Raw genomic sequence first — 10,753 nt, 5'->3', positions numbered from 1 at the left:
TCTAGCCTTGTGAACTATGTGTCAGATCTAACTAGTCCTGATCCTCTCCGGGGTCAGCTAGTCGTTGGTTGCAGTATTTTCGTTTTTCGCTGCAGAATTTGCATCCGTGATCCCTCTTGATGACCAAACTTCAGGTAAAAAAGCGACCGAAACCTTCCTGTGATGTTTGGACGTCGAATAGCCAATCCGCACAGACGCGCTTTCACATAAAACCGCCGCCATGTTTGTTTATCAAAAAATCAGTACTTAGTCTCGCTCGGCCAAATTTCTTAACTGGGGCGATCATGCAAACTCGGATCCAGGCCTCGCTGCTGGCCCCCCCTGATCGGAATTCATAGCCCTATCGACCGGGAAGTTTGATAAAATGACCGCCGTACCAGGAGAAAAAGAGAATGGAGCAAATCCTTCAATAGCGCTTCAACACTTTGCATCAAGCACATCGGTGTTTTTCCTGGCTCTTATTGCTCTTCAGCGGGCTTACGCAGTGCTATATCCTCTTCGCTATCGCGTAACAAACACTAGAGTTTACATTTGCGGCGTTGTTAATATCGTCTGGGTAGTTGGGATATGCACGGGTGCACTTTCGTTGTTATCCATGTATCACAAAAACGTGGGAAAGAGCTATGTAACTCTCTCCATACACATTTGCCTATTTATTGCCCTGTTGGTGATTTGTGCAAGTTATATTAAGATACGCAACCGATTACGAAGCACATCAGCTGAAATAGCACCCCGAAGCAATCGATCCACTGAGCATAACGTACGACTTTCAAGAACAATGTTCATAGTAATCGCCGCATCGCTAGTATTTTGGCTGCCTGCTTTTGTTGTGTACAATATAAGAGAGTTCTGCCAGCAATGTTTTTCCATGCCTGTCCTCTGGTTCGTGAATGCTCTTCATTTTGCAAATTCTATGGTCAATCCCTTCGTATACACATTTAGGATGCCAATATTTAAAGATGCTTTGAAGAAATTATATTGCAAACGACGGCAAAATCTTGAAATACAACTTCATCAGGCAGGCGGAGTTGGTTTGAGCTCGGGAGGTGCAACACTTTAACCACGCCAAGGCACTGAAACACCGACAGAGGTATAGAAATTCAAGTTTTGCAATTGCTAAAGTTGTGCAAATAACTGCGTGGGTCTTTCTTCTATTAAGTCTTCCACTCGCAGTTCAAAATATTTATTTTCATATTTCCATGCTCAGAAATCCAAGCATGTGCCGACGATGGCTTTAAGCTGGAGCTTTTCAAGGGAAATAAAGGAGAGAATAGCAAACCAACTACCCTTGTACCATTAAGCATAATGGATGTGAATATTATACCACAAAGAAGAACAACTGGACATCCCTTTTCCGCTGATCAGATTCCATTTATTAAATCGTTTTTCCTACCGAAGTCCGAACCGTGCGAACGTTTTAGCGCTTGTTATGCTTTTTTAAAAACCTGAGTGTTGTCCTAGAGGACAGGGCCCTGGGAAGATCTTGTACTCTGGTTCGATTAAGTACATTGACCCAAAAGAGCTGAATCATATATTTTCGAAAATACAGTTTCGGAAATTTTAATTTTTCTATTTTGTATGGCTCTACTTGTACCTACGTTACGCACTGGCAAGCGACGGCTAAAAGAAATCGCCTGTGGTAAACCGTCGATTATTTTGTGCTTAATGTAAAGACAAAATTTTTTCGTTCAATGTTCAACAAACGAAGCCGAGAAAATAAATGGTGTCTGATACCAAAATCGTGGGAAAAGAATGCAAAATTTATAGCAGATTGCAGATTTTCCCTGCTCTAAGTTTTGCAAACACGGATAAGAAAATAAATAGTACATAAATATTGATGTCATTTCCTAACACTGTTATATTTGACGTTACACGTCCTACATGTCGCAACTGTCATTTGGCTTTGCCAGTAGTTGCGACTAAGTCTCGTTTTAAATCCAAGGGATTTTTTCTTTATAATTTAAAGAATATTAAATGAAATATGTTTCCTTCATCGATATGTCGGAAACGTAACACATGTTGTGGCGAATATTTTTTGGACACGTTCGTTGTCATGTTGACCAATTTTCCTCCAAAGACGGATCATTGAACCTTAAAGTTTAGCATTTAAGTAAAAAGGAACCTTATGTGCAGTGTTTTGAGATGAGGAAAGACAAATACATTGCCTTGTATCCTGTGACACCGACTGACAATCGAGGATAATCACCTTTGTTTGTAAGATATTTACATTTCATTTGCTAATGAACACTCTCATAGTGTAAATGCCGATGACAGTTGGTTCTGTCGAAACATGCTTTCAAAACTAAAAAGTGTCGTCTTCTTCTTAAAACTAATGCAATGTATACATAGCTAATGGCTTTTTATTTGCCTGTTATTGCATTAAACGCGGCCGTGATTATGCTATCATGGAACATCAATAAAAAGAAAAAAAAGTTATGGTGAATCAGCTGGGGGCTACCTTTTTTGTTTGCATTTGACTTTCCTGAAGTGACAGTTGTTGGTTGCGTAATGTAAAGAGAAACTGATAAAATGATTCTTCGTTCAATGTTCTTCAAACACGGCTAAGAAATTGAATGCTGTGCAGATATCAATATAGTACAAAAAAGTATAAAATTTGAAGCAGATTACAACAGGAACAGATTTTCCTCGGTCTACGTTTTGCAAACACGGATGAGAAAATATACGCTACATAAATATTTTATTTCATTTCCTACATGTCACAACTGTCATTTGTCTTTGTCAATAGTTCTGACTTAATCTCGTTTTATCCAAATGATCCTTTCTCTCTAATTTAAACAATATAAAGAGAAATATATTTCGTTCATCTACATGTCAGAAAGATCTACGTGTTGTGAAAACAACATTATTCAAACTGTGAATATTTTTTCGACACGTTCGTTGTCGTGTTGACCAATTTTTCTCTAAAGACGGATAATTGAATCTCAAAGTGATTCGTCTGGCAATTAACGTAAAAAGGAACTTTATGCCCACTAATTTGAGGCGAGGAAGGACAAATATACTGCCTTGTATCCTGTGACACCGACTGATAATCGAGGATAACTATCTTTGTTTGTGAGATATTTACATTTCATTTAATTGCTAATGTAAGATGTAGCTAATGGCCGATATAACGTTAAACGTGACCGTGATCACATCGTGGAACATCAATAAAGCAAAACAAAATAGAAATGCAAAGTGCTACCTTATTTGTTAACATTTACCGTTTCGTAAACTGACAATAGTCGGATGAGAAAATAAATGGTAAAATGGTTCCTTAATATTTTGACAGGGGCGTAGCTGCCATTTACGCACATACGCACGTGCATACACTTCTCGAAACTGCAAATGGTTATTTAAAAATAAATAAGAATAAAATAAAATAAAATAACAAATCTATCTCGGGATTTTAAAATATTTCTTGACTGCAATCCGTAGAATTTAACGAGACAAAGCAAGCGATATTTTGTTTTTTCCTCGCGAAGCGAGGTTAATAAATTTGTCGAGCCGAGACGGCCCGAGCGGAGCTAAGCCGCGCGAATTCGAGCGAAAAGTATATTTATATATATATATATATATATATATATATATATATATATATCTGAGCTGATTTTCCAAAAGGTGGCCACAAACTCAAAGGGCCACTTCTAGCAGTTACCCCTCCCCTAACACCCACCGCTGGCTGGACTTCTGCTTGAGCTACCCCAGAATACACTGGACAGTGAAAGGCTGCCTGACATTGATCTTTCACCCTAAAAGAAACCGACATGTTCTTTAGAGACCACAAAAAGAAGTCTCCTTGACTGGAGAATGGCAAATCAAAAAAATTCAGTAAAGTCAACACAACAAGCCTTTTCATACCCACCCCTCCCCCCCTCCAGCTTTGCACTCCTGACCCCTCTAATGCCATTGGTTTTCAAGGCCAGACCATGGCCTGTTTGATGGCATAGCAGGTGACGCGGCCCCCCCTCAAATTTATTCCAGCGCAAGGCGTCGATGTTTCTTGGCTGTTTTCAGCTCACAGGCAGACGAGCTGAAAACTATAGCCACCTTTTGGAAAATCAGCTCAGATAGCAAGCCCAAATTAGCCGGCTTGATGCAAATGGCCTCTGGCTGGTGTCAATTGACAGGGAAAGCAGTCAGCTGCAGCAAGGGGTAGCTACTGGAAAAATATTACCCTTTGCTATCTGAGCTGATTTTCCAAAAGGTGGCCACAAACTCAAAGGGCCACTTCTAGCAGTTACCCCTCCCCTAACACCCACCGCTGGCTGGACTTCTGCTTGAGCTACCCCAGAATACACTGGACAGTGAAAGGCTGCCTGACATTGATCTTTCACCCTAAAAGAAACCGACATGTTCTTTAGAGACCACAAAAAGAAGTCTCCTTGACTGGAGAATGGCAAATCAAAAAAATTCAGTAAAGTCAACACAACAAGCCAATTCATACCCACCCCTCCCCCCCTCCAGCTTTGCACTCCTGACCCCTCTAATGCCATTGGTTTTCTAGGCCAGACCCTGGCCTGTTTGATGGCATAGCAGGTGACGCGGCCCCCCCTTAAATTTATTCCAGCGCAAGGCGTCGAAGTTTCTTGGCTGTTTTGAGCTGAAAACTATAGCCACCTTTTGGAAAATCAGCTCAGATATATGTGCGTATATATGTTTATATCTTTGAAGGTGTCCGCACTTGAATGACGTCAGACTGTCTGGCGTCGTCTGAAAAAAATTTGCATACATCGGAAAAAATATGCGTGCATGATCAAATTTCAACTGCAATGTTCATCAATATTCACTGGATACAGAACTATCTCTCCAGAATCTTTTCCCTTTCTTTTAGAAATCTTTTTTTGTGAAAGATTGCATTGAAGAAATTACACGTTTTGTGGCCGCGGTAAAATAATTTTCCGTGGGAAATAAATTCATCGAACACGACAGCGCTGCACGCCCGTTGTACATTTCATCGCGTCAGAAATAGATTTTTAACCGCAAACTAGCCTATGGAACTACGAAAAGACCATGCTCATCAAAATAGTTGCTATGTTCAGAAACCTTTTAATCTCCTCATTTGATGCTACAACACGAAAGAGGGCTTTCCACCCAGCCCCAGCCTCGCGAGGTTTTGCGAGTCACGTATTTCTAGTAATCAGATTATCCTTGGTGCTATAAAAGTAAAAAGAAATTGCACTGACGCCAAGGACGCACATTAGTGCAGAGGTGATATTTGCTCTTTCGCAATTCTTCATATTCATTAATATAAGGAGGTTGACATTGGTAAGGTCATTACTGATTTTGCAAACGTTTTAATTTTATCATATTTTATTTTGCCTCGCCAACAGGCACGGGAACAAAGAAAAATTACGACTGGCATGTAGTAGTAAATCGTTTTGTTTGCATGACCGCAAGATTTTACAGTATTGCAAAAGCTAAGTAATATTTAAAAAGAAGGGTAACAGTAATATTGTCCTAATTAACACCACTTTCATTTCATAATAACAATACATCACGTATATCTGTGCAAGAGGAAATGAACTTCATTACGAGCTTATTTACAGGATGATCGGTAGAGTTCATGAGTAGTTTTATGCTTTCTGAGGTTGATTTCCTGTCATGGTCAGGTATAATCTCATTTACTCGATTTAAGAAAGTCTCCTTCTGAAGAGAGTAACTGCTACATTGAAACAAGAGATTTGAATTGCACAATGGACACAGAGACCAAGGACAGGCGTTTGCCTCTTTGCAATTCCCTACAAACAATCTGATAAGAGTCATTTCATTGATTTTTGTTTTCTTATTGGGGAAACTTGAGAGGAAACAATCTTCATGGGACAAATTGCTTGTTCTATGAACCTAGGTTAATGGCCTTAGCTCCCACGAGTCTCGTATAGCCCAGTGGTAGAGCATCCCAATTAGTAATCGGAAGGTCTTAGGTTCGACTCGTAATAGGAGCACTGGGATGTCCTTTCTCCGAGTTTGGCGGTGTCATCATTCCAATTCACTCACCAGGCCTAAAATATACCACCATATTTATTGTGGGTAGTGTCCTGAATAGGGCTCTACCCACTATGTCGTCAGGAATGTAAGAATGAGCGAGTGAGCGAGTGAGTGAGTGAGTGAGTGAGTGAGTAAGTGTACGTAAACAAACAGGTCCGCAGCGCGTGCAGGGCACTACCCACACGTACGCACCTATATTTATTTCGCGTAAACAGAATTACTTCTTTTTCAAATACGATTGTGCTTGTCTTTATGGGACTGCAGCAAAAAAGATATATTCCCGGTTGTTTTAACAGAATTATGACCAACATAACTATATTTTTATCCAAACAGTTGGACATTCAACAACAGTTTTTGACGTATTACCTTTATGGCTTAACTTCAAAATGCCATGCCACTGGAAAACATGTTCAAGAGATCAAGGTGGAGTACGTAAACTACTCTAAGTTACAGAAGCAAACAGTACATACAATAGAGTACGGTGTTTATTTTGCTCAATGATGCCTGTGGCGACCGCTTTTCTTTCGAAGAAGAACGCGCGGAAACGGCGATTACACAGGCCAAAAGTCTAACTTAACATAATCTGTATCGGCTCTGTTTATTTTAAGTCACTAACTGAGATCAGGCGATCACCGAAAGGCAGAGAATCAACAAACATACGTACAGCCTGAGGTAGTCGTTGAGCCGCATACAAGACCGTCAAAGACTGTAAGGCTACTAATCTGCACGGGTTGCGTGAGAAATTACTGTCGCTTCGAGCGAAGCTCAAACCTAGTCAAGACGTTCAGCGACGTTTCAGCTCCACGTGGAGCTTTAACAGTCCCGTATGAAAAGACATCATAACACGTGATGTGTCTAGTTGCGTAACGCAATGCCTAAACGGTTGAGAGGCCGTTACATGGCTCCCCCAGATATGGTAAAATGTATGAAATTACAGCAAACAAATATGAATAAAACTAAATGTTCTCAGAGTTCACTAAGTAAATGCCTCTCTTTCTGAGAATTGTTTTGGCTCCCCGACGGGGTCTTACTCCGGTCATTTAGATCTACTCCAAATCAACCGTTCTTTCTATCTTCATCTTGTCGGTAAATCAGGATCAACTTGTGGATAGGTCTGTTAAACACTTTTCTGGTGCCGGATCGAGTAACAAGCAGACGGACTTTACGAACCAGGCCATCATTGTTGGGCAAAACTTCGGTAACTTTCGCAAGTGGCCGCTGGTTTCTGGGGCATGTTTCGTCACGGATCAGGACGACATCACAGACTTGACTGTTAGGGCTGGGTTCGTTCCATTTCTGGCGTTTTTGCTGCAGCATGCAATATTCTCGTTGCCAGCGACCCCAAAACTGTTCCGTCTGGTACTGCACTCTGCGCCACCGTTTCTTCGTGCAAAGATCTGGCCGCGAAAAGCTTCCTGGAGGTGGTAACACTACTTTAGCTTTGAAGGTGAGCAGGTGGCTCGGTGTGATTGGTTCAGGGGCATCTGGATCTGACAAATTGTCGATCGTAAGTGGGCGACTATTTACGATGTTTTCTGCCTCTGTGAACAGAGTTCGTAGAGCTTCATCATCTAATTGCTGGGCGTGGTCTTGCAAAAGGCTTGAGAGAACTGCACGTACGGTGCGAATAAGTTGTTCGCATATGCCGCCCATATGGGATGCAGATGGCGCGTTTATTCTTAACTCGATCAGATCACAATCTTGTGTCAGGAGAAATTTCTTAATTGCATCAGTATTGACTTCTTTCAAATCAGCACTGAGCTCGCTTTTGCCTCCCACAAAGTTTGTTTCTCTGTCGCATCTCAGTTCCCTAACTTTGCCTTCTCGACTGACGAAGCGTCTGAGAGCATTGATAAATGAATCTGTTTCCATTGTGTTTAACGTTTCCAAATCAGGAATGGCTCGAGATAATAGGCATGGAAAGGTTATACCCCAACGCTTTAATTCTTTTCGACCCTCTTTGATGTACCAAGGGCCGAAAAGATCCATGCCTGTATACGTGAAAGGCGGGGCAGGAGTAAGCCGTTCTTCAGGAAGGTTACCTATCTTTTGGACTTGAGCAGATCCGCGTAACTTGCGGTAGGTTACACATCTCTGAAGTAGATAGGAGATAGAAGAATGACCATTGATTATCCAGTAACCGGCTTGGGGAAGTGCATTCTGGGTCATTACACGGCTCTGGTGGTGCTGGTCTCTGCTGTGGTACAGTAGTATCTTATAAGGAGCTCTATGATATGACTCTTTTTGGGGACGATAATTGGATGTTTCACCTCAAAGGCTAAGGCAGCTTTCTTGAGTCGACCCCCCACTCTGAGTATCCCTTTTTGGTCCAGAAAGGGATCCAGTCTGAAAAGTGAGCTTATCTGTTTCAACTTTTCGTTTCTGACGCGGGCGCTGTTGCGGTTCTGGAACATGTGGTCACCTTCATTTAGCTTTTGGAGAAGCAGGATCTCTTTCTCGAAGTAACGTAACTGACCTGACTTAAAAATAACTTCTTCTGCTAAGTGCATTTCTTCCACCGTTGGCGGGCCAGCCACTGGTCGTTTATTGTACTGCTTGTTAGGTCGAATCTGTTCAATCATTCTCTGGATAGAGACGATGCTTCTTTTCAGACGGTCGAGCGCTGAATAATGGTTGAAGCGTTCTAGTTCTAGAACTTTGGGGACGAATTTCTCTTCTTTCCACTTGGTAGCTTCGTGGTTCGCAATTAGAGCCGTTACTTGCATTTCTTTACCTCTGGGTCTTCAGGATTCAAATCAGGAGCAGGGTCATGGCTCACCACCGACACATTATTCTTCCAGAGAAACTCGGGACCTGTGAACCACAGTTCATTTTCCGAGAGTTTTTTGGCAGTTATTCCTCTTGAGGCAATATCAGCGGGGTTGTCAGAGCTGGAGACGTAAAGCCATTGTGTCGGAACTGAGCTGTCACGGATTTGCTGCACGCAGTTTGAGGCATACGTATGGTAGCGTCTTGCTTCGTTGCGTATATAACCCAGGACGACGGAGGAGTCAGTATAAAACACCTTCACTAGATCGAAGTAGTTCAAATCTCTGCTAAGCATTGACGCCACATTGACTGATATCACGGCTGCAGTGAGTTCACGACGTGGAATGGAAATAGACTTTAGCGGGGCTACTCTGGCTTTACCCATAAGGAGGCCGACATGTACTTGATTCGCGTTGTTTACAAGACGCAAATAGGTTACTTGGCCCAGGCCTACGTCACTGGCGTCGGAGAAGCTATGCAGCTCTGTGGTGACCGGTTCACCAAAATCGCGTGGTTTGACACATCCTTGGATCTTGATATTCTCTAGAAGGGGTAACTCTGATCTCCACTTTTCCCATCGTGAATGAATGTGGTCTGGTACAGGATCATTCCAATCGATGCCGTCACGGCACAGTTCCTGGAGTAACTGTTTCCCCACTAAAATCACTGGCGCCACAATGCCCAACGGATCGTATACTGAGTTTACGGTTGATAGAATCCCTCGGCGATTGAGAGGTTTGTCTTTAAGCTGAATACAGAATCCAATCATGTCAGACTCTATGCACGAGTAGGTACCCAGTGAGCGTAGGACAGGCAGAATATCATGCCGGAGATCTACATCCTTAAGGTCTTTCGAGCGATGTTCAACAGGTAGAGCTTCCAACACTGTCTTACTATTACTTGCAAACTTGTGTAAGGGGTAACTGACGGTTGCACACATGGCTTGAGTTTTCTTGATAACCTTGATGGCGTTTTCAGGCGTGTCAAAAGACTTTAGTTTATCGTTCACATACAAATCATCTCGTAGGAAATTTGCTGTTTCCGGACCAAACTCTTGTCGCCCAGCTTCAGCTGTCATTCTTAGACCAAAGTTGGCAACATTGAGAGACTGATTGTCGAAGACAGCACTGCAATCGAAGACTATCCGAATCTGGACAGGTTTCTTCGGATGGTAGATGTCAAAATGCGGAAGAAACCAGACTTTGCCTGCCTCGGTCTTAAGTTCCTTTGATGGGACGGCACTGGCGTGATTTCTGTCAAAGAGGTTTTGCTTAAATTCGGTGTAGTGGTTCCATAGTTCTCCATTTCTTAGGAACTTTCTCTTGATGCCTAGTAGTCTCTTGAAACATTGTTCATGATTATTTGGCAGAGACAAAATATCTGTTCTAAAAGGCAACGGCATCTTCCAGTTTCCCAAATCATTTTTGTGTATGCCAGTGGGAAAGATTTTACTGAAGCGCTTGTCTTCTACGGATAAACCTTTCTCAGTGTCTGGGATGTTTCGGGCATGATAGAGTTCACCATAATCCAACTGCATCATCTCTCTTATTTGCTGAGGCGAGGTAACATCTTTGAGGTACTGTCTTGTGGCGAAGGACAATATTGACTCTTCTTTGAAACAGTTGCTTGTTGGCACAGTGAAAACATTCTGAGGGTATTCACTTAGTACTGTAATGCAGTTTACTGAGGTACAGTTCTATGTTTCTTCTTCTTTGTCGACGCAAACTGGACCAATGATCGTCCAGCCGAACTTGTATTCTTCAGCTCAAGGTTCATTATCGCTGCCATAAATAATGCGCAGTGGCTGGAATGCTGAAGGAATGTTACTGCCAATTAATAAGCCTATCTCCACATCGGGACGGTAATGAATGTGACAGGCGATTTCTTCCAAATGCTTCCAAGATCTGCCTATTTCTGGTGTCGCAATGTCTCTTTGACTAGCTGGAATATTCTCTTGTGAATAAGCAAATGGAATCTTGATGGACTTGTGACGATTTTT

At 42.1% G+C, this 10,753-nt stretch overlaps 3 protein-coding genes across 3 annotated transcripts; 1 reads left to right on the top strand and 2 right to left on the bottom strand.

Annotated features, from left to right (window-relative positions):
• Positions 1-331: 331 nt before the first annotated feature.
• Positions 332-3,292, top strand: LOC146471246 (adenosine receptor A2a-like). The gene is made up of 2 exons (XM_085120929.1): positions 332-1,090; positions 1,208-3,292. Exon 1 carries the CDS (start codon positions 365-367, stop codon positions 1,058-1,060), a length of 696 nt encoding a protein of 231 aa, XP_084977055.1. The 5' UTR covers positions 332-364; the 3' UTR covers positions 1,061-1,090; positions 1,208-3,292.
• A 3,749-nt stretch (positions 3,293-7,041) lies between these two features.
• LOC146471245 (uncharacterized) lies at positions 7,042-8,154 on the bottom strand. Its single transcript, XM_085121045.1, has one exon. It carries the CDS (start codon positions 8,152-8,154, stop codon positions 7,042-7,044), a length of 1,113 nt encoding a protein of 370 aa, XP_084977171.1.
• Positions 8,155-8,701: 547 nt separating this feature from the next.
• LOC146471244 (uncharacterized) lies at positions 8,702-10,294 on the bottom strand. The gene has a single exon (XM_085121044.1). It carries the CDS (start codon positions 10,292-10,294, stop codon positions 8,702-8,704), a length of 1,593 nt encoding a protein of 530 aa, XP_084977170.1.
• Between the last annotated feature and the right edge of the window lie 459 nt (positions 10,295-10,753).

Source organism: Pavona decussata, unplaced genomic scaffold, assembly GCF_977016875.1.
Source record: "Pavona decussata unplaced genomic scaffold, jaPavDecu1.1 SCAFFOLD_105, whole genome shotgun sequence".
NCBI classification, from domain to species: Eukaryota; Metazoa; Cnidaria; class Anthozoa; order Scleractinia; family Agariciidae; genus Pavona; species Pavona decussata.
Note: the sequence above shows the minus strand (reverse complement) of the source record. Positions and strands in the feature narration are given on the sequence as shown.

Excerpts from the sequence above, each read along its gene's own strand:
- LOC146471246 (XM_085120929.1), top strand. The coding sequence starts at position 365 with ATGACCGCCGTACCAGGAGAAAAAGAGAATGGAGCAAATCCTTCAATA.
- LOC146471245 (XM_085121045.1), bottom strand. The coding sequence starts at position 8,154 with ATGACCCAGAATGCACTTCCCCAAGCCGGTTACTGGATAATCAATGGT.
- LOC146471244 (XM_085121044.1), bottom strand. The coding sequence starts at position 10,294 with ATGATGCAGTTGGATTATGGTGAACTCTATCATGCCCGAAACATCCCA.